Source organism: Caloenas nicobarica, chromosome 2, assembly GCF_036013445.1.
Source record: "Caloenas nicobarica isolate bCalNic1 chromosome 2, bCalNic1.hap1, whole genome shotgun sequence".
Taxonomy (NCBI): Eukaryota; Metazoa; Chordata; class Aves; order Columbiformes; family Columbidae; genus Caloenas; species Caloenas nicobarica.
Genome location: NC_088246.1, coordinates 131197972 through 131221940, shown reverse-complemented (window position 1 = coordinate 131221940; position 23969 = coordinate 131197972). Strand labels below are relative to the sequence as shown.

At 34.8% G+C, this 23969-nt stretch overlaps 1 protein-coding gene across 1 annotated transcript in view; it reads left to right on the top strand.

Annotated features, from left to right (window-relative positions):
- The window catches only part of TRPA1 (transient receptor potential cation channel subfamily A member 1), a 36578-nt gene extending 13479 nt beyond the window's left edge, over positions 1–23099 (top strand). Inside the window, exons 9-27 of the mRNA XM_065629691.1 lie at positions 1707–1806; positions 2691–2791; positions 4083–4252; positions 4340–4504; positions 5852–5966; positions 7209–7375; positions 8246–8339; positions 8972–9031; positions 10362–10460; positions 11317–11387; positions 11860–12007; positions 14870–14959; positions 15169–15338; positions 17362–17491; positions 17622–17804; positions 18804–18872; positions 20224–20334; positions 20860–20957; positions 22868–23099. Coding sequence (XP_065485763.1) covers positions 1707–1806; positions 2691–2791; positions 4083–4252; positions 4340–4504; positions 5852–5966; positions 7209–7375; positions 8246–8339; positions 8972–9031; positions 10362–10460; positions 11317–11387; positions 11860–12007; positions 14870–14959; positions 15169–15338; positions 17362–17491; positions 17622–17804; positions 18804–18872; positions 20224–20334; positions 20860–20957; positions 22868–23099 — 2373 coding nt within the window. The remainder of the gene's footprint in view (positions 1–1706; positions 1807–2690; positions 2792–4082; positions 4253–4339; positions 4505–5851; positions 5967–7208; positions 7376–8245; positions 8340–8971; positions 9032–10361; positions 10461–11316; positions 11388–11859; positions 12008–14869; positions 14960–15168; positions 15339–17361; positions 17492–17621; positions 17805–18803; positions 18873–20223; positions 20335–20859; positions 20958–22867) is intronic.
- Positions 23100–23969: the final 870 nt, after the last annotated feature.

The following is a 23969-nucleotide window of genomic DNA, read 5'->3' as shown; positions in this document are numbered from 1 at the left end:
TTTTCACTGAAAGAAAATTGAAAGATTAAATTGATGTCAATACAAATTGATATTTACAATATTCACATAGTATTTTAATAATAATGTATGTTTAATTCATAGATATTAATATATAAATGCAAAAGTAAAAGGAGTTCAGAAACTAAATTTCCAAACTCTTAATTTAGCTGTCTCATAAATGTGGTAAATATATATAACAATGTAAAAGTTACTCATTGTGCTAAATAATGATGAATGCTGCTGGCTTCATTTTGCTGAAGGCTGAGCAATGATACTAGCTGGAAGGAAGGTGATTAAAGATTTATTAACGGGAAATTGCTGCCCCTATATTCACTGAAATGAAGGAACCACTTGAATAAAAAAGGTCTCTGTTTCTTTGAACATTTTTAATAAGAACATTTTTAAGAGGTTGTCTGACCTTGTAGAAAGGTAACTGGGGAAAAGATCCTCATGTGTTATTCTCAAACATTTCATCAACATACACTGAAAGCTTCCTGTTCTCTGTGGTAATCATTGTACCTTTATTAAATGTTTCACGTTACTGCATTACAAGTTTTATCATCCTATAAAGTAAATATTGCTCATGATTATTATTAATTCTCTCTTGTATTAGGACTGGATCCAAAGATGATTGAAGTTAATAGAAAAACTCCCATTGATTTTTTTTCGATGATCTTTGGATATTATCTGAACTAAAATAGATTTTTTGTGTGTACTTTTTTCAACTCGTCCAATTTGACTAGCAACTCAATATCTAGAAAAATTATATCTCAAACATCATAAAATATACATACCTCTTATTGGTTAATTTAATTGTATCTTCATACTACCTTATTGGTGGGATTTTTAGATAGATATGTTTATGCTCATAGTATTTTTCTGATACGATCACAGTGATGCTGTGAGCATAGTGACCACACTGGCCTGGCAATATGCATCTTATGCAAAACCAGACAAAACAGCAAAACTGGGCTTTTGCCAGAATATCTCATTCCAGTCCTCATGCTTCCCCTAAGGAGAAAGGTCACATCAAAAACTTTGAGTTTGGAGAATAAAAATGTGTATGCTGTTGATACAGCTCTTTGGGGTCCAAATTAACTTGTCTCATATAGACGATGATGAACAGTAGAAAATGAAGATAGATCAAGCGATACAGATGGAACTATACTAATCTCTGGATGCATTACTTCTTGAACAGTATTCATATAGCATAGAGCGGGGGAGTAGTTACATTTATACAGTCTTAAAATTATATTTGGCCCTTTAAAGGCAACTGCAAGGCTCATGTGGCCCCCGGTGAAAATGAGTTTGACACTCCGGCGTAGAGGTTCAGAAGGGTCTTGTTCTGTCAATTGTTTGATAGGTAAGACCACATCATTCAAAAGGGCTGCAATTTTTGTGGTTTTTTTCCAGAGCTTCAATCCCAGTATTTTCAAGTTAGAATTAAATATTTTGAGTATTTAAATACATAGAAAGGTACCCTAACAAAAGACCGTGAGTTGTGAGTTCAGTATACCTAGAAGTAGGCCACTATTATTTAGGTGTCTAAATTTACATATATATGGATGACTGGGCTGTGGCTGATAGTTTGAACTTATCTGGAGTTACCAGAATGCCTGTAATTCTGGTATGCTTATAAGGAGCAGCACCATTTTGAAATTTCATACATTCATTATTCGTGATAAACTTGGAATTCTTTATTGCAGGGGGCTAATATTGATAGTGTTGACATAGAAGGTCGATCCCCACTTCTGTTGGCCACTTCCTGTGCATCATGGAAAATTGTGAATTTACTGCTCTCAAAAGGTAAAAAAGAATATATGCTTATACTTCAGTTCATCAGGGTTCATAAATGTTAAACCTGTGTCTAACTTTCCTCTCGGTTTCAATTCAGTACTACTGCATACAGTCCAGGAGCAGTTGACCTAAACAGCTGCACAGTGCTGGTATCCCCTGAGATAAAGGACTAATCATGGCGATGATTTCACCCTTTTTAATACAGAGTGAACAGGCTGTAGAGAAACGTGTGTACCATGTGCCAGGCTTCTCAAGGTAGAGGTGGCACTGGCAGTCCATCCCTGCATTCCTCAGCAGTTCACAAAATAATGTGGAATAACTATGCCACTTACAGAGACTCAAGTTTTGTACCAGCAGCCTTTAAGCATTAAAGCCCATATGTCAAGTGTTAGCTGTGATTTAATGTAATCACAGTCACCTTGAAAATGAGCAATATCTTTCCATTGCAGCACTTTTGGTGCAAGCTAATTATTGTTACTCTATTTCCTCTTGTTAATAGTAACATAACTGATTTTGTTAATAAGCCTGGTAATAAGTTTTGAAGCTGTTACAAGGTTACAACTTTAAAAGATTAGAAGAGGTGACTACCTGCATCTTTAAATTATCTCTTGATTTGTGGGTATCTCTGAATAAAAGGGCCCCACATAAACGTTAATGCTGCAATGAAATATAAAATGCATACACACATGAGATAACAATGAAATCTGAGTGTCAGTGGGGTTTTTTTGTAAGTAAAATTATATGTTATAATGTTGAATTGATATAATATTTGTTATTTTATAGATTTATAAACATGTTTGTTCAACATTTGTTTCTTTGTCTTAAACACCACCAGTTAGTGCCAGGGGCCAGCAGTTTTGAAGTTGCTGGTATTTATTTCCATATTTATCTAGGAGCAAATGTATCATTAAAAGATCATCTGGGTCGGAATTTCTTGCATTTGACGGTATTGCAGCCTGGAGGATTACAGCATCTGAATGAGAAATTTCTGCAGGTACAGTAAGCACCAATTTGTGTCTTTCTGTTACCCTTTCTAGAAAATGTGAAGAAAAAAACAACTACCATTTTATTGTGGAATATTTGTAAAAGTTTGTGGTACTTGTTGAGTTGCCTGGTGTCACAGAAAATAATTTGAAGAGGTACATATCTCTGATGAAAACATTTCAAAGCCAATAATACAGTTTTCTTATTGCCAGGCAAAGGAATAACATAATCCCATAAATTATTTTGCTGTTGGGGGATTGAATAGCTCAAGAGGTAGGCAATAAAATACAGAACTTTTCACTTATATTTTCCCAGCTTGCATGCAGTAAGGCTATGGGATGCACTCATATTCCGTCAAATTCTAGGAATTAAATAGCTTACAGCATATTCTACAGGTGCTTTCTGCGGACTGGACTGCAATGAAGCCTTGGATTTAGTTTTGAAAGGGATTTCAAACATGGATTTGTATTTGGCTATGCTGAGGTGAAGCATTCATACTGCTAGAGCCCAGGCTCACCTGAAAGAGTTAAATTTGCTAGGCTCCAGAGCTCCAGAAACAATTTTTTAAATGTGAATCAAGTATAACTGATCTTACTACATCTGCTGAAATCTGTAAGCAATTTTGATTAGTAATGCAGAGTGGATTTAACTTCCCTTTTCAGCTGATGTAGAGAATCAGTTTTAAACCAGTGATAACTCTCAGCTGTCTGCATTGATTTTCTAGTTATTTGTCATACTAATTATTTAGACAAAGGAGTGAAGTAGACCAGGGGAGGAGATTTTTAGTTGCTCTAAAAAGGCTACACATAGGATGTTGTTATACAACATATGGAAGAAAACCAGGGAAACGAAGAGGAGAAAGAAATGGGGGAAATAAAATGGCACTGTAAACCAGTGAACTGCTGGTTCTTGACAGCCAGAAGTTCTGCTACTGAATACAGACTACAGACCACCTTTATGCTCTGTACAAGCCTTCTGCTGACTGCAATGAGCGCTGCGGTTGAATGGCAGCAAAGCAGCAGCTCCCATAGTGTATTTGTACTGTGGATGTATTGAAGTTAAGGGTGCAGAGTGGCAAACTGCTGTGTTCTTCAAACAGTAGTTGATTGAAAAATGGTGACACACAAATCAGCAGACATTAAACGCTCATTATTGCTAAATTTACTTTTCCTAAAGTTTGTTTATTATTTTTAGATACCGCTTTTAAGTATTAATGCTATTGTTACAAGCTATTAGAAGCTGTGGGGCATTAATGATATAAATGTAATTCTGTGCTTTTGGTTTTTTTGGGGGGGTAACAGATGGAACATATTAAAAATCTCGTAGTGGACGAAGATAATGAAGGATGCACTCCCTTGCATTATGCATGCAGGCAGGGCGTGGCCCTCTCTGTAAATAATTTACTCAGCCTCAATGTTTCCATCTACTCTAAGAGCAGGGACAAGAAGTCACCACTGCACTTTGCTGCCAGGTTAGTATTGGAGTCTAGGCAATGAAATCAATGCCAATTTTCCATCCGTATTTCTTTGACATTAATTTGTATGTTTATCTTTCAAAGCTATGGGCGCATCCATACATGTCAGCGACTTATAAGAGATATGAAAGACACAAGACTTTTGAATGAAGGTGATAAGAAGGGAATGACTCCCCTTCATTTGGCAGCCCAGAATGGTCATGAGAAGGTAGTTCAGTTTCTCCTGAAGAGAGGGGCCCTTTTTCTCTGGTAAGTATACAGATTTTCATTCATTAAGGCAAAAAAGAGTTATCACCCTGTATTTTATGTCCATCTGCTGAGAAGTTTATACAATATGAATGTAAATACAATATATGAAAAAATATATCAATATATACAAATATAAATATATAAGAGCATATATATAAAATATTTTTAAAACTAAGCTGATTGTGCCTTGTTTCTTCCTGACACATAGAATCATGGCTAGCTGTAAAGCAAGACTTCTGAAACTGGGGAAACTGAGGTTTCTCTAAATCCAACTGAGAGAAGAATATTGAACCTTTTAATGGAAAAAAAAATGGTTTGGAAATAATATAATCATGTCAGCTTCACTTATAGGCTTGAATAGAGATTCTTAGGATTGGTGGTTCACAGGCAACTTGCCTTGCACTTTGAGTCTTGATTTCAGGTTAAAGATCATTGGCAGCTCCACAAAAACTGCCATGCCCAGACCTGTAAAGCCAAGAGCCAAATCTACCAAAATAGTTTAGAGTCCTGTTTCCAAGGTACAGTCTAGAGCTTTAGCTTTCAAGTCTTGTGTGTCCAAGTCCAGTGCAGTTACACCTTGGAGCTGGGGGCTTAAGTGTTTTGAGGAGATCCTTTAGCAAACAGACCTGTCATATGTTTGTTATTTGTGACTGCGGTGGATTCACTAAATGGACTATTGTCAAACCCTTTATTTCCGGTGTCCTTAGCTGGACTAGTACACCTGGCAAGGACAGAGATGATAATATACATATACATAGATAAGTAAATATATATCTAAGTATGTATAGTTATGTGCACATATGTATATGTGGATGTATTTAGGCTTAAATTAGCCTTAAACCTGGCATTTTTGAAAGAAATTTGTCAGTAGGTTCTATGCTATAAAAGGCTGAGTAAGTCTCATTCTACTTAGATGAAGTAATACTAATAGGAATAGATTTGTGTGCTTATAATGTTTTGTATATTCACTATCTTTAAATGCAAAATTCCATAATATGGCCATGATCTATGCCAGACCTGTTGCCAAGTATTAGTAACAAAATATTGCAAGCATTTGTGTAATTTTCAAGAGACATATAAGAAAATGGACACAATCCAGATGTACAGAGAAATATAGAGAGAGAAGAAAAGAGAGAGGGAGACACAAATACTGTTACTGAGTTGAACCTTCTACTTCCAAATGATGCATTGATAATCACATAATGGTTGACAGAATGCACGGATATCTCTGCAGAAGTCATGCGAAATAAAAGAGATTTGAGTAAGAGGAGAAGGCATTTACATTTGCTTTAAATTTGTAAAACGTTTTCCATTTATAATTACTTATTTTATACTGCTACATGTAAGTGATTATAAAGGCTGGACAGCCCTGCACCATGCTGCCTTCGGTGGATACACTCGCACGATGCAGATCATTTTGGATACTAATGTGAAGTGTACCGACAGAGTGGATGAAGAAGGGGTATGTGTTCACAGAACATTATTTTTTTCTGTCTGCTGTTACTTCTAGACCAAATGGTGGTGGTATCCTATTAGTAGTTTTCCACTGTGTGCTGCCTTTCATTACCTATGGCAGATTTTAAATCTTTATATTTCACCACTGTTAAGGTTTATTGCTGAATAAATAACATATGATTGCTGAAATTGTTATTCAATTCTTATAAGTGGGAGATCAAAAAAAAAAGGCAAATAGCATAATAGAAAACATAAAATCCTGAGCAAGTATGACATGTCCCTCTTGCCCTCTTTACAATGCAAGAGTAGTTTAACAATGTACTACAAACAGTGGTAATTTAAATTTAAAGTGCTTACACAGATTAAAAACCAGCATCAACTATAGCTCTTTAACATACTGTTTTAAATATGTCTATTCTGCACAGCGATGTCCAGCAGATACAGCTCTTTCTATATCTTGCTCTAAAGTCTGGACAAATGCAGTATCTGTTGGGTCAAGACAGAATCCATTTCCTGGATTGGAGACCTCTTGTATGAACCTGCCTAACAGTTCCCCAGTAGAAAACACAGGGTGGTCATTTTAAAGAACGATTCAGTTTCCAACACAGAAGGTGTTGCTAGTTTCTCTGAGAACTGGTGTTGAAAACATTTAAATTACTATATTAGGAACAAATCTTACCTAGAGATCAATGAGAAGCCAATGCTTAGGTCTTAATTTCCCTCAGAAAAATCTGAGTGGGTTGGGAAGGCTTTGAAAGGTCAGCTTCAGTGTGACTTGATTCCTAAACCACTCATTGCCTTACTTTTATGAAAATACCAAAGATGTTCCTCTTTTGAAACTCTGCCTGCAGGTTTTCTTGCAGATTTGTTTGAATAAACACCCCCGGATATAACTGAATGCTTCTCTTCCTGATTATGAAATGCAGGACTTCTATATCTGCAGATGTCATCATTTTTACCTATTTGTGACTTCCATAAAAACGTACTAATGAATTGGCCTTTCTTACCTACTTCTGAGTTTCCTCTTCAAATTTAGCACTACCATAGCCATAAAGAATTTATCTATAGTCTCTATCAGAATCTCTGTGACAATATTCTGCTTTTTAATGATGCTAGTAAAAGTATTCAGGATTTGCAAGTCAGAATAGCATGTAGCTTTTCAATGTGGGAAAGGACCAAAATATGGTTGTTTTGGTTTTTTTTTTAAATTATTCTCATGCATGCATAGCTGTGCTACTTTTCTGTGCAGAACACAGCTTTGCACCTGGCTGCAAGAGAAGGACATGCAAAGGCAGTAAGGTTACTTCTTGACTACGGTGCAAAAATTCTGTTCAACAAAGCTGTAGCTTCTTTTTTCCATGAAGCAATACACAATAGGAGGAAGGATGTAGTGTCTGCTGTCATTTTGCATAAAAGGTAAGGTACACAAAAAAAAGCTTTTGAATTTATTTTGTTTTGTATGTGTTTTGTTCTTTTAACTGAGATTAATTTCTGAAAATCTCTAGTTTAATGAGACTGAGGACATATTTCAAAATTCCAGAGATTATGTTTGGTTCTAGTGAGATGAAATAAAAAATGGCATAATTGGAATGGACATCAGAAAGGTGGCGTGTTGTTTTCCATGTTAGATTGAGTATTCCCATTCTGTTAAAACAAAACCACATAGAAAACATTAGAAATAAGCAATTCTTCCCATGTCTTTCCTGTTCTTACATACGTAATTTTGGTCTTTCACATAATGCTTCAATACCTACGGAGTTTTAATCAAAATGTAAGTGTAATTGATGCCATTCAAGAGATGTAATTTAAAATTGTTGTTTAAAATATCTTGCTAATATTTAAAAATGTGACAGTTCAACTGCAGTTTAGAATATTTTATATTACAATCTAGTTAAGCCCCACTTCAGGAGTAAAAATGTTACACCATTGCCTCTTAGTAAGAGTTGCAGGAACACTGCTAGTATTTTAGTGTATTTATAATTACTCACTTAATCTTGAAACCCAAGATTCCAGCTTTAGTTCAAGGTTCATATTTTTTAGAAGGTCTTAGTGTAGTTGAAACTTTTCTGTTTAATTGACAACAGATTTTAAAATGAATTAGAGAAGCATCCACAATAATACCCAGTTACTCCTCATACAGCTCATTTTCCAATTGAGAGTAGTAAACTTGTTACATATTGTGATTTGCAAGATAATACCTAAAATAAAACTCAAATAATCTAAAAGTAGTTAATTTAAAAGAGAAGCAGCTAATTCGTTTTCCATTATCTCAACTGATTTTTGCAGATGGGAAGAAGCTGTTGTGACATTCTCTCACTCGTCTAGTGCCAATAAGTGTCCTTTGCTGGAAATGGTTGAGTATCTTCCTGATTCATTTAAAGTAAGTTTTGTGCACATATTGAAGAAATGACTACACAAAAAAACCCCTTAGTTACACTGCAGCTTTTGCTATTGCTTTTCTAGTGCTACATACACTAATGTGTCATATCATAAAACAGAAACAATATAAATTCATTAATTTATTTAATTGTATTTTAGTCATGGTTTCAGGTTGCCCATTTTGATTTCTTTGGTGTTAAAGTCCTTAGCTTCCTGATGTTAATGAAGTTCTAAGAGTATAAAAGTAGTATGAAAAGTAGTATAAAAATGATGAAAGTCAGAAGAGAACTAGGTTCAAAACCATTTGAGATATTTTCACCTTCTGAGATAACCATTAAATGGCAGTACAGAAAAGCTTTTTCTTAAACTAGCAATTGATTTGGTATGCATGTATTCATAAACACTTCACATTTTATACTTGTAAACTAACATGTAGCCTTGTAAACTGCAAAGTTTCATTATTTAAATCCTACATGGAATTTTATGTCTTCGAATCATACACCATGAAATCTGACTGAATCATCACTTCTGTTAGATGACTGCTGTATTTGAAGGTCATTTTCTTCAGATGCAAATAATCCTGATGAATGTTATCTATATCACATTAATTCACTTTTCTGTTCTTCTTCAAAGCTGGTTTTGGACAACTGTATAATTGAGTCTTCAGAGGAAAAAACCAGTCGAGACTTTTACGTAAGTGGGTAAAAAAAATTGTGAAGACAGTACATTTTGTGTTCTTGGGATGGAATATTAACAGTGGTACATTATTTGCATAATAATTAAGTTAGAAAATCATCAGTGTGGCTTTCAGTTACTAATACTGGACTACATTGTAATGCCTCAAATATTTTCTATGGTTGCAATTATAATTCTGTAGTTGGTAAATTATAATCAGCCAATACTTGATTTATGAATAATTCAGTAGTTATTCACCAATAACCGTATTTGAGTCTGTGCTTTTAATGTGTCTTTGGCAAAAAACTCCTCAGTGTTAGGATGTCTTTTAAAAAGCACTTCACCAGATACTAGCTATCTTCAACTATTAGTCTCTTTTTTCTTGTTGTTCTCAGCAAAGCCACTGATTTAATTCTCTTTATTGCCTGTGTGACACTGAAATGAACACATTTTTTACTTGAAAGCTTGGAAGTATACAATTTGTATACTTTAACATGTATGGCAAGGTTGTATGACAGAAAACACAGGTGACTGATTTTATCCTTTTGGGCTGCAAACAGCTTTGAAGTTCAGTTTCTGTAGTCTTCATGCTTATGCATTTTAACAATTTTAATGTTAAACTTGAGCAATCTATAGACTTTATCTTTGCTGTGTTAACTCTTGCAATCAAGCTGGGTATCCAAGGTTATGTATATTTCAAGATAACAGTGATAGAAGACATAGTATCTATTTATACATATCAAAAGCATGCATATCATAAGTCATCAATACTTGTCATCAATAATTTGCAGTGTTCAATGTGCTTCTTTTTTGTAAATTCTCCTCCAAAATCTTAAGCAGTAAATTGCTTTCACAGTGCTAAGGAGACATGAACGTTCTACAGTTATGTTATCTTTTTGAAAACCTCCTTATGAATTATTACATTGGATTGTGTCTTAATCACTAACAGAGGAATTGCAAATTTTTTGCTACTGTACATTTTCTTTATATTGTATTATCAAAGCCATACAACTTTTAAAAACAAGTTTTTATTCAACGTGAACATTAAAACAAATTGACTATCAGAATATCATTTTTAAACTGTGATATTTAAAGAAGAAATGTGTACTTTTTATTTTACAATGAAAAATAGCTACAAGTTTAATCATTTTACAGTCACAGATGTGTATCTTGATGGCATGTGTTCACTGGTAGAGTGACTAATGTAAACATCAGTGTTCTCATTACTTTGACACAATATGCTCTCTTTTTTCTCTAAAGGAGAACATTTTAAAAATTAAGCCAATTGTCTCAGTCTTAGATTATCCGTTTCATCACATTTAAATGCTGCTGTATGTTTATCATTCAGATTGAATATAACTTCAGATATCTTCAGTGTCCTCTGACACTTAACAGGAAACTGAAAGAAGATGAAGAAATCTTCTATGAACCACTTACCACTTTAAATGTGAGTTCTTCTCTGACATCATTCCACTCTGTCTTGCTTTAGATAAAATCAAGGGATTTGGGTTTTTATCATAATATTTCTTTTTCAAAGCCTGTAACTGTATATTTAAACCGTACTGGAATGAAGTATGTGACAAAATTCTTGTAGTCTAAGTATTATAACATTTATTTTAGGTTTAGTTAAAAGACGTTAGTTTATTTAAACAACTATGCATGTTTCAAGACAACATGCTGGAAGTGCAGGTAATACATCAAAGAAAACGGGACTCCAGTCATTGTATTAATAGTGTCCATGCACTGGAATGTAACACACTGAAAAACCTGACAAAACTGCCTTTTGCATATGCTAACTGCAAAATACTTTCTGTGCCTAAAATAAATTTTCTGTTCTTGCACATTACCTATTTTTGTCAGAAAAAGTTTACAGAACAACCTTTCTGCCTTAATTTGATAAATTTTTGAGCTTCATGTCAGCAATTAGACTTGGTATACTGTCTAATAATAAATAAATATTTTCTAGTTAAATGTAACTCAACAAGCTTGGTCATCTCACATGTATAGTTGGCAAAGCATTTGCTCCTGAAAAATCATGTAATGTTCGGTCTTATTTTTAGGCAAAATATGCTGTGTCTGTACAGTTATTTTTTTAAAGCTTGAAATAGAATAACAGAGCAGCAGAGGAGAAGAGACAGCAATAGCTTTGGGCTGGATTGCATATACAGAAGAAATCTGCAATATCTTACAGACATTTTATTTTTCATTAGGCTAATATTCAAGCAAAGAAGGTGACCTAGGCAGTTCAGTAAGTACTTAGCTAAATGAGATAACTTTGATCCTTCTGCGTTCTTGTTTTGTAGGCCATGGTACGCCACAATCGCATGGAGTTGCTCAGCCATCCTGTGTGTAAAGAGTATTTGCTTATGAAATGGTAGGTGTATTTTAATGTACATAAAATATTGCATGTCAGGATGAAAGTTATTGTGCCTGACAGTTGTTTACTAGGATGTACATATTTATAGTGTTGACTGAAGTAAATGTCTTTTCCATGTGACCTTTCATAAGCATATTTAGAGTATGCTGATGATTGATTATCCTATAAAATGTAGCTTAGAATTTAGTAATGATTCTTTGATATTTACAGCAAAGACAACCACTATCTTTGTTTCCACTTTATTGCAAAAGTATATCATAGAATTGACAAGTTAAAAAGAAGAGGAACAGTATTTCAGAATGACCAGTACACTTTTGTCCACATAAAGTTCGATTAACACATTCATCACAAAAGGAAGTTAAAAGAAATGTTTATTTCCTCATCTTGAAAACATTGTTGACTGTTACATTTGAATGCATGCTCGTCTAAATTTGTGATGTGCAGTAACTTTAATGTTCTTACTTTCAAGGATGGCCTATGGGTTTCGAGCACATCTAATGAATTTAGGCATATATTCTCTTGGTCTCATCCCACTGACTCTTCTGGTCACTCACATACAGCCAGGAAAACCTTTGAATGGAACAGAGGTCTATGAAGCAAGACCATTAGAATATGAGGTACTGAGTTTTCTTACTAGTTACCATATGTTTAGTATTTTTATATTAAAAACGTATGTTTATTTAAATAATTTCTAGAATTATTTATTATTTAGCAACTACAAGGAATAGAATTGAAGTGAATATTTTTAAACATTCAGCAGCAACTTCTGTAGATAATTTTCAGTTCTCATTTCTTATTTTTAATCTTTACTAAAAATTTCACGTCTGGTACATGATTACTTCAACTTCTTCCCTGAAATGAATATTTCTTCAGTGTTGAAGAAAAAGGATTAATGTGTGTTTAACTATGAAAAGACAGAAAACAGTGGATTCTTTAGCTTTTTATATCCTTTCTATTTTCAACCAAAAAAAAAAAAGTATATTGTTTATTTAAAATTTGACATAGAAAGAATAGTCACTAATAAAGTGGTTTGGTTTATTCAAATACAGTTTGCTTTGCCTGTATTATGTATTTCCCTTGCAGGTCCAGTATTTCTTCACTAGGTTCATAAACTATGAGGCCAAGGCAGAACAATTTTTGCCAGTCCGTATATAGCTACCTTGTGTATAACAGTAGTGAAAAATGAAAGAGCAGAATTTAGTCATTTATGGATGGAAAACTCCATTAAAGGTTTTTAAGTGTATTGTTTGTTTGGTTGGTTGGTTTTTTCTATAATTCATTTTTATAAACTTAAAAGAGAAAAATAGAAAAAATGGTGTTCTTCCAACATGTGAATGATATATCCCCATTTTGGAATTATGATATCTCAAAATCGAAAACTTTATTTGGCAGCAAAATACATATGTGTCATAGTGACTTTTGAATGTTTGTCTCCCAGTCACATTCATGATATGCATTGGATGGAAACGATGGGGCCATAAGAAAAGCAAACAAGGATGAACCTTGTCTCAGGATAAGCCTGTCCTCCATAGATACTTTTGACTTGCTAAGAGACAAAGCTCAAACTTTTTTTCAGAAGCTGGAACTGGAATAATTGGGACACAATAGTGAACCAAAGAAGTTAGACTTGCCAGGTCCAGCGCTACAGGAGAACGAGGTTTTAGTAAAGAAAGACAAGTTGGTGCAACTGTTTGATGTCCATTTGTGTTTCCTTCCCACAGTTAAAACTAAGCAATGTTCTGTCTTTTGAGAAGGCTGTGTTGTCCCTAAGCTGAGCCTTACTAGGCTTCCAGAGAAGGAAATGCAAGTTCTGCTGTTTATTGAATCTGTGAGTACAACTCACATGTAGCATTACACTCCTGTGTCTGTTTGAAGGGCAGGAGACTCACAGAGCTCTATCTCCATGACATGGAGTCAGATATTCTGAGAAGAGACACCTGTGCCATTAGCCCCGAAACAGTAACATACTGGTGTTAATGGAGACAAGATTTCAAATAAGTGATTTTATCACTAAAACCAATGATTTTGGCAAGAAAAAAATAACAGAGGCAAGAAAATACTTTACAGTTCTTTTGGGAGAGAAAAAACAAACTGAAAAAGAAACTCAAAAAGAATATGCTACTAGAAATATGAAATAAAATAAACTCAAGGGTTATAAAAGGTTCATGAGGACATCCTGATACGTGAAAAAGTCTGGAGAATCACATGCCCAGCCCATTAGGTACAGGATTCTCAAACATTCAGAAGCCAGAAGAATCAGCAGGACTGGAAGAATTCATGCTCCACTAACTCACTCACCTCCCTGGTGGAAGACAGGAGAGTGACAGGAGCTGTGTACAGCAGACAGAGAATGACTCAGACTGACCCAGCTCCATGAATCATCAGAAACTGGGTGAAAGAAGCATGGCTTGAAGAGGGAGTCCAGTCCTTCAGCGAGGAGCGATGCCAGCTGGTGGGGAAGCACTGTTCCAAACAGGAGCCGTGAAGGTGCTGTCTGAGAGACCGGAGCAACACCAGCGTCCATGGAATGTCATGCACTGGAGGAGACAGTGTTCCCATGGCTCAGTAATGGGAATGGAGTGGGGATGCCAGCTTTGCAGGGAGCACAGTGTTACAGAATGTGGTGCTGTACTCTTAACCCAGGTTAAAGAAGGACAACATGACTTGGCAAATGCTGATGTGTATGGCGGCACCACTGAAAAGTGAATTTGTTGTCTGCCTGTGAGCTAACAAACCCTCAGGTGGGGAATTAACTCTACAAGTTATTTATTAGATTAAATTCACTATTGTTATCTATGCCAGTAGAAAAAATTCTTTGCCTATGCTAGTTGTGAAAGGAAACATCAAAGGGAGCAGACACATAAGGACGCTAGGAGTTCCAATTTGTCCAGAGACTTCTGTTTCTATTCCGGATATTGCAATATGATACTGAAGTTATGGACAACAGAATTGTCTTTATGTTCATCCAGTGGCAAAATATACTTAAAATGAGGCATAAATACTGCAATTTCTGTTCCCAAACTCAAATAGTAGCAGAAGCTGCACAGCAACTATTTATCATGGGAATGCACAGACTTTCATACCTGGTTTGAATAACTTAAACACAATACACGTGATACAGAATTGACAATAAATATTAGTAAAACAGAATTTAGGTAGTAGTAAGTTTGTCTGAAGTAAGCTAACAGAGTTTCTGAACTTGGCAGTATAATATACAGGGTGTTTAAAAAAGATGGACCCAATCACTATATCTCTGTGACCACGAACTGCCCGTGAATGAAACTCTACAGTCCATGCAGCATAGAGCACTTATAAAAAGGCTCCTAAAACTTGATAACTCCTTAAACTGTAAATTTTTGTGTAATTTTAACATGTTGGATCCACCTTTTTGAAACACCCTTTATCTGTAGTAGGTAGAGCTGAAATAAATGTTCACTTAATAATTGCTAATTTGTTTTGTGCTCTGATTTTTATTTCAGAATTCATACTTCACAAGGGTGTGTATGTGTTTAGTTTTAATTATGAGTTTACTGGGAATCTGCAAAGAAATATTTCAGCTCATTCAGCAGGTAAATACATCAAGAAATAACATTAATCAGATAGTGTGCTTGCATAGTAGTTTGTGTGATATTGAAATAAATCTTATTTTCCTTTATTAAAAGGGAAATACCAATTTATGTAAGACTAAAAGTGAGAAGAGGATTTAAATAGTGTATTGAATTCAGTCCTTTAATGATGCATGACTTGTAAATATGTATCTGTCTCTCTTAAATCCTAGAAATTGAAATATTTGTTGGATTACTCCAATCTACTGGACTGGACAATTTATACTACAAGCATAATTTTTGTGTCTTCTTTATTTATTAATACACCAGCTCATTTGCAGTGGGAATGTGGAGCAATTGCTGTATACTTGTCTTGGATGAACTTCTTGCTTTACCTTCAACGGTAAAAGTTATTTACATGCTTTATAATAAAGTACTTGTAATATTTTCAGATATCTTACATATCCTAAACCATGACTGATCAAGTCTGATAGCCCTATTTTTTATTTTTATTTTTTTCAAGCTGTGCAAGTTTCAAGATCAGGACCATAGGAATTTTTTAACCTAATGAACTGTAAAGCAGTTTTGAGTGGTTTTCGTGTAGAGAATCACAGCATGTGTTATGGCAACTAAAGAAATAACAAGATTTATTTTAATGTTAAGTAAGCAAAGCCACCACATTTGTATTTTTAAAAATGTGTGTCATTATACTGTATAGACTTTCACTTAAAAAAATTAATTGCAAGAGGCAAAAGGAAGTCTGTTTTTATAAGTAACACCTGGGAGAAGGTAAATTCTGTTATCATTTTACAGATTAAATGGCACGCCCCACTTTTCTACACCATAGTGTCCTGTAAAAGAACTATAACAGAGGAAACTACTTCTTTAGTTGAAATTAGATTTGTGTACTGCCATTAATGATCTTAATGCTGTCACTGGTACAATAGCTTCCACAAGTCATGGCCTGCAGGAGAGCTGAGTGAAGGGAAAAATAATGCAGGTGTAGTGCTTACAGCTAATTAATTAAACATCTTTGTGCCTGAGCAGGACAGCCTTGCACAAAGATGAGGTGTGGCTGATCAGCAAGAAAATGATGATTTGGAGCTGTTCAGAAAATAAGGATGACAGTATGTGATAATACTGCATATGTGCTCTTCTGATTCTTATAGTATATATGCACCAATCACTCCCATGAGGTCTAAGAGACAGACAAACTTGGCATTTGCTGATTAATTTCAAGATCATTTTACTGTAGCCAGGATGTTTAAGGACAAGGTTTGTAAACAGAGTTAATGTCATGGAGAATATCTTTATGGTACTGACTCTGCTGGCAAACCTTCTCCCACTTTGTGCATGACCTTAGATGACCAATGAATGGGCAAGTCTTCTCTTGTGTGCTGTGGGCAAAATGAGGGTTGAACCTGAGGAGTAAAAAGTAAATTCATGATTGCACGACTTTTCTTCTTCTGCTAGATGAAATGCTTCCCTGGCTTGAATATTTTCATTTGTATAGCAGTAGAACTCTACACATAATTTTTCTAACTCATTTAGGCCATCTGCTCTCAAAGCAACCTATCACTCCATTGACTTCTGTGGAATTTTGCCTAATAAATACCTAATAAATAGGAGAGGCAAGGGTTTGCTTTACTTCCAGCTTAATCTTTTCAGCCTTGCACATAATATTTCAGGGGGAAAATCCTGTGGAGGGATTTTCTCAGTTGCTACTGTTGTAGCATGAAACACTCATCTGTTCCCTGAATCTGGCAGAAGACATGAATTCCCAGGTTCACATGTGGGGGGAAAAGTAGCTTAATCTGCTTTATGACAATGCATGTTCTGAGATCTAGTTTCTGTGTAAGCCAAGAATGGGAGACGCTTGCCAGATGACAGACTGTTGCTGGAAACACAGGTGTCTTAAAACTGTGCTACTCCCCTTATCTTCCTGAGCAATGTGTTTGGTTTTGTTGGCTTGTTTTCCATACTTTGTAGTGTCATAAAAAGCAAAATGTTTTAAAATAAGGCTTGTGACTGCTAGATGGATCATGGTGCCAGTTGCTATTTAGCTTCAAATAGCAGCAAAAAATGTGATAATTTCCTAATGTTATTATTCCGAGTGCAAGAGTTGTACAATATTGTACTGTCTGTGGCTATGGAAAGAATAGAAGTTGTTCATGAAAAATAATATCTTGAAGATGTACTGCTCTAGTGCATTAAAATAGAAGATTATGTAGTTTAGGCTTGCTGTAAATAAGGTCACTTGCATTCTTTATGATGTGAAAGTACCATCTCAGAATGTCTCAGGGAGGCAAAATGTCTCTTTTCACATATGAAAATTAGGATTACTTATTGCCCCACATAAATAACTGTAAAAAACTCTAAACTCAATATTTAATTGTGCATATATTTTCTGTTTACTCATTGTCTAGATTTGAAAATTATGGCATCTATGTTGTGATGTTCTGGGAAATTTTGAGGACTTTGATTCGGATTGCTGTTGTTTTCTTTTTCCTGATACTGGCCTTTGGACTCAGTTTCTTTGTCCTGTTGGGTTCACAGGTTGGTGGAATGTCACAGTTAATTTTTTATCTTTATAAGTTTTATTTTTGACTGAAAATCTCAAGAGGTTATTTACAAATCTCACCGGTTCATTTTTTTTCTTGGTTTTGGTGGTTCTTCTTTTTTGCAGCAAACGTATAGCACGCCTCTGCTTTCTGTAATGAAGACATTTGCAATGATGTTGGGAGACATTAATTACCATGATGCATTCCTTGATCCATTACTAAGCAATGAATTACCGTATCCATTCCTGAGTTACACGGTTCTCATTATATTTACCTTGCTTATTCCAATCCTTCTTATGAACTTGCTAGTAAGTATGCTACTTAATATATAAAAAGTGGATAAGCACAGGTATATACACAGTTTTAGCATATAGAATTACTTTAGTGCTTATTTATGACATTCCTTCATTATTTAACAAATTGATATTTTCATTAACATATTAAAAATTTGCCTTTCTCTGGACTTTTTTTTGTTCCAGTTTACTGTTCTGAATGTTTTCCCACAATGAAGTTTTGCAGGGTTATTCTGTATAATCTTCTAATTCTACTAATTAGAATACTACTACTAATTCTGTAGTACCTGTGATGGAATTTGAATTGGAGCTGCAATGTATTATTATGAGGTCTTGATAAAGAAAATTAGTGAACAAAGTTTTTAAGAAGTACTTTGACAAATGTGTACTTTCTAGAGTAGACATAGTCTTAATCGTTCAACGCCTTGCTGTAACACAACCTGGATCTAATAATATTTAAAAAAAAAAAAACAAAACACCAAAACCTAGATCTTCATTGCACACAAAAGAGCAGTCAGCAGCAGCAGCAGCAGTGTTAAAACTAACTAATGAGCATGACCTGAAAAAAGAATCAGAAAACCTGGTAATGGTGAGAAGGGCAGAAAACATGTAATATGTGTTCAGCCATGCTCCATTCAACGTCAATTTTTTTTAGGCAATCGGGTGTGTATATGAGCTGAGCAATGCAAATCAAATGATTCGGGTTTTTGAAGTTATTTATTACTGCCTTGATGCTGCTCAATTGAGAGACCAACAATTTTTTTAACATAAGAGCAGTAATGAAGAATCAGAAAGAAGGGGTGTTATTCTTGATGAATCTTTGAAGTAGCTCTTTAGTGCCTTACTGATATGGATTTTCCAAATATGCATAAAAGGGGTACGTTTCCAAATTCACATGAAACAAAATAAATTTAACTTTATAGAAATTTTGGATTTAAATATGAATATAAGAAATACAATTAAAATAACAGACTATGAAAAAATACATAATGAAATCTTTGTTGGTATTTTTAGATTGGTTTGGCTGTTGGGGACATAGCAGAAGTACAAAAATATGCTGCACTCAAAAGGATTGCTATGCAGGTAAGTAGCATACTATAGAAGCACCAACTATAGGAAATAGATATCATTGTTAGAACACCATTTAGATGATTAGCTGATTTATCATCAACATCCCTAACATCTTTAACATCTCTGTAAAGCAAATTAGTGAACATAGGCATCCTATTCTGAGTCTCGTTTTCAGTCCTATGAGTCATCGTCAAGGAAATGTGTAAGCAAATGCATTTTTAAGGAACTTTTGAACAGTCAGTTCAATGAATTCTGAGTTATTCCAACAACAGAATCTCAAAATGAGTAAATGCAATGTTTGAAATTGGAGAGTTGCCTTTTAAGAAGAGAATTGATGAAGTGGAAAGAAGGCTAATGTTCACAGAAATCAAAAGGAGAGGTGTGCACAGACAGAACACTCAAGAGCAGGAATAGCTCAGAAATAAATTCTGGTAGTCACGTACCTTTAAATTGTGTGCTGTACTGGCTTAGTTCAAATGTATTTGGAGAATTCTCTTCTAGAGAAATATTTCCTCCCAAGAGATATTTCTTTTGCTAGAGATACAAATGACTAAAGGGCAGTTCTTGTAGCAGTGAATGTTTTTTACCTGTTTCAGGTATTTCTTTACCCACAGAATGCTCAGGAAGGATGGTGTCTTGCAGCTTCAGACAGTACTATGAAATATTTTTTAATCATATAACCTTCTCTATGTTTGACAGGATTATAGTTGTCTGCGATAACTTTATACTGTACATCCTGTTTGTTTAGATACATGTGCTCAGTATTTCTGTAGCAATTTGAGAATGACTGGAAAGGTAGCATCTTCTGAAAAGGCATGCATATGTAACATACTTGTTTCTACCCAAAGGAAAACTTTTCTCACAGGCCTTCCACTTGCATCTTAATCTATACTGACTCTGTCATAACCTAGTAAAAGGATATAGCACAACAGAAAAGAGAGGGATCACCCTCTTTCCCATTATTATTTGGTCTTAAAACCCAAGGCTACTATAGGTATTCCATCTTTTGAACATTTCTGCCCTGTAATTCTATACAGCAACCCCCAGTGTACTAAGGGGCTACTCAAGCCATTACACAAGAGCTAGCTCAATTTCAAAGCCATTTTAGTTGTGAGAGTGCATATTTATGTGGAATAATTAATTCTGCTGAGTTACTCAATACTGCTATGACTAGATGCTTTTGGTGTATGGCCTGGACTGTTCAAATATTATACCATTGTTTGCAGCATAGATATCCTCTGACACTTGACATCTAGTAATAGTACTTTGAATATAATGACATGATGGTTATTTTCACAACATAATGTGTCTTTATCTTAAGAGAATATATCTTGTTCTGTTCTAAATGCAAAACTATGCTTAGGTTAATCTTCACACCAACTTGGAGAAGAAGCTGCCATTTTGGTTCTTAAGTCGAGTGGACCAGGAATCAATCACTGTGTATCCCAACAGGCCAAGATACTGTGGATTTATGGTAAGATGGTGAATTTTAGGCTAAAGAATTCTTACTAGAATGTGATATGATAGACTTACTTTGTACAGAGATTGCTAGGAACATCGCATTAATAAGACTCAACCATTAACTGACATCAGTGGAATCGTGATTAGACATTGACTATCTCCAGTGAAAATGATAAATCAGTTTGAGTGCAGCCTAACTCATTCAGATATAGTTAGTGTTTGCATTCTCTGTGATCTGTGACTTTTTAAAGTGAGACATGCTACAGAAGTTATTCAGACAGAAAATAGAATTACTCCTGTTTGACATGTCTTCTTTTATTTTTTTACTTTTCATTTCAGCTGTTGTTGGTAGACTGAATTTCCTGATTAAAGAAATGTTGCAAAACAAGTGGTTAATATGCAAAAAATAACTTCACAACAGAAACTTTTTTTCAGCTTTAACACTGTGGGGAGACTTTTACCATTCATTTATTTGGGATTTTTAATCTGTTATCAGACTATAATATATGATTGCATTTTGGTTCCATGTTTTGTTTAGAGTGTGTTCCAGTATTGCTTTGGGTGTGAGGACTCTACCACAGATGCACAGAGCACTGATACGACGTTAGAACTGGAAGTTCTGAAGCAGAAGTACAGGTATTCGTTGTGTTATTTTACTGCTGTAAAAATAAGTAGAACCAATATTACAGATATACTCCTATTAAAAAACAAAACCAAAAACAACAACAAAAAACTTTTCCAGAGCTCCATACTGTACCTAAAAAGTAAAATTCAATGTAGCTAGTGCCCTTAAGTAAGCTCCCTCACTATGGTAACTTAGTATTTTATGTTCTGTAATGTATTTACCTTCAAAATACTTGTATGGTAGAGAAATATTTTTATTCCATGGAAGAGAAACGGAACAGGCTTGTTTGCTCATTAAAGTAAACTGAAGTAATGGGGAGAATGCATTTTCATTTCAGAATTAGAGCTTTGTGTATGGAGGTTTTCAAGGGTTATTTTAAACTCACAATTGATGTAATTCCAATTGCTTTGCAAATTTACACTATCTGTAACCAACTTTCCACTGGTCCAATGGTAAATCTGCTTCAGATTGTTTCCCCAAAAAAGGATTGGTGTCCTGGTTCTCCTTTGAACAAATCATCTGTTTCCTGAAGCCTTGGAAGGAATTTTCTGTACTTACTATTCTTACTCACCAACATATCAGTAAGAATGGTTTCAGAAAAGCCTTCTGTGAACGTACAGCTAGGAAAATATATTCTTTCTCACTCTGTCCCACTCTCCCTTGCTCTTTTTTGCTCTTTTATTCTCTCTTTTTCTTTCTTTGTCTTTCTCTTTTTTTTTTTTTTTAGTACACTCAATTTTTCTCTCCCTGCACAGATTCTGATTAAGTATTTTTTGCATGAAGGACTTGGCAAGAGTTGAAGGGGTGAGAATACACCCTACAGATGCAGGCAAAACATGGAATTTAACAAGACTTTCTTCAAATCCATACTACATCAATATATTAGGAACCAGCATCAAACATACTCCTCTTTTTTCCCTACAGAGAGGGAAGAAAACTATCATTTTATAAAATTAGAAAATTATTTGGAGTTTAATAACTCGAGGCTGTGTCACTATGGAAAGTTATATTTACTGCTCTGAAAGTATTGGCTGAAAACTTTGTTTTACTATGTTGCCTGTCTGTTTTTATGCTCAGAGTTCAAAATAGAGATCAGTTCCTACTGAAGACAGTGGCAATCAGTGCTGAGTGTATGTTCCTGATTTTTGATCCAGGGTGGGATGTTTCTGCTTTATATTAATGTTAACTGTTTGCTGCACTGTTTCAATTCTTGTTGTTTTCACACATCTAAAGAAGCCTCAAACTGTTCTTCACAGAGAATCTTTTCAGTCACTATGTATTTTTCATGTTCTAATTTCGTGAGTCTAGACATTTTGAAAAGCAGTTTAAAAAAACCTGAAAAGCCTGTTTGGTAGTTTTAAGAAGACAGTTTCTAGACACATTTCCCATTTCTTTCATAAAAGATGACATATATTGTGTTCTGTATGAATCACACTAGCTGATGTTAACTCTTTATTTGTATCAATTGCATTTTGGATAGCACTCAAAAAGAGATCAATAAGTGCCTCATAACTGTCTCTCCTATGCTGTTAAAGTAGTTGTGAAGTTCACTAAATGTTTGTGGATTCTTAATTGCTATTGTAAATCTGGCCCTTTTTTCTTGCCAGATTACTTCAGTCAATAGCAAAAACTTTTGACAGAACTGTTGAGAATTTTATTTTGAGAGTGAAGTTGCTCTTACCTTCAAGTATGTAGTGTTATTTTTCTCAAGAACCAAGAATTTTTTCTTTAATCCCATTTTCTGAAACTTGGAAAAGTACCACAGCTTGAAAAATTAAACATACTCCAGATAATATTTTTGTTAGTAGAGGGTGAAGTTGAGGACTGTTAGGTCTTTTGCATCTGTAATTATAATGACTGAAATGTCCTTTGAAACCAAATGACAAAGCCTGCTCTATGCATTTTTTTTTCTTTTTTTTAGGCTCAAAGATATATCAACACTGCTGGAAAAGCAACACGACCTCATTAAGTTGATTATACAAAAAATGGAGATAGTGTCGGAGGCTGAGGATGAAGACAGCAATGATTTGTTTCAGCACAAGTTTAGGAAAAGGCAGTTAGAACACAAGAATAGTAAATGGGATACAGTGTTAAAAGCTGTGAAAACAAATGTGTGTAACCAAAGCACAGAAAAGAACAATAGCTTCTTCTAGACATGACTATGATATCATGTTGTATTATCACTTTGTTTTACTTTAGGGTCACTTCTCTTAGTGTCTGTGCATAATGTTAATGTGATACATCATGTATTCAAGTATAAAAAAAGGCCAGATCCAAAAAAAGGATGTAGGTGCTCAAAACAGTATTTAAGGAGGCTGAAGGTGTCTACATCCAAAACTGTGATCCTAGAAGTGGCTGGCTAATCCGGAAAGTGCCTAACTCACCAGATGCCAACCTTGCTGTCCTGACAGTTCCAAGGCTTCTGTCTAGAGCTGTTTCTGGATTTGGCCCTAGTGTTCTTAGGTGTGTACTTAATTACAATATTTTCTGTTATGAATATTTTTAGAATTGCTGAATTTTTAGAAATTAAAAATGTAATTATTTAGTATTCATATGTTTTGAGTGAGCCAGTGGGCTTTATGTAGCTTAAAGAAAAAGTAAGGGACTAACCTGACAGATTGCGCTGGAAGTTTTGCTGAGTAAGGACTGCAGGATCAGGCCTGAAAGGTGAGAAATAAAAAGTTCACGAAAACAGGAGAAGGACTGTTTTCTTTCGTGGATAACTATATGCAGTTCTCAGAGGGATCATTTGTACTGGCATGCACATAGCAACAATAGAATGACAAGTTAAACATTAGTCATTTACAACTTACTGTCCTTATACTGCTAATGTGATTTTGGCCTTCCTGATAACCTAAAACCTGACCTTGCTACTTCAGTCCGCACTTTGGTTTTGTTATTTATTTACTAGCTATTCAGTGCATTATGTAATATACAGTACTATGTCAAATGTGGAAATAAACATGTATTAAACTGTGTTTAAGTATCTGAGTATATTTGTTTCAAAAACAGTGCTAATAAAA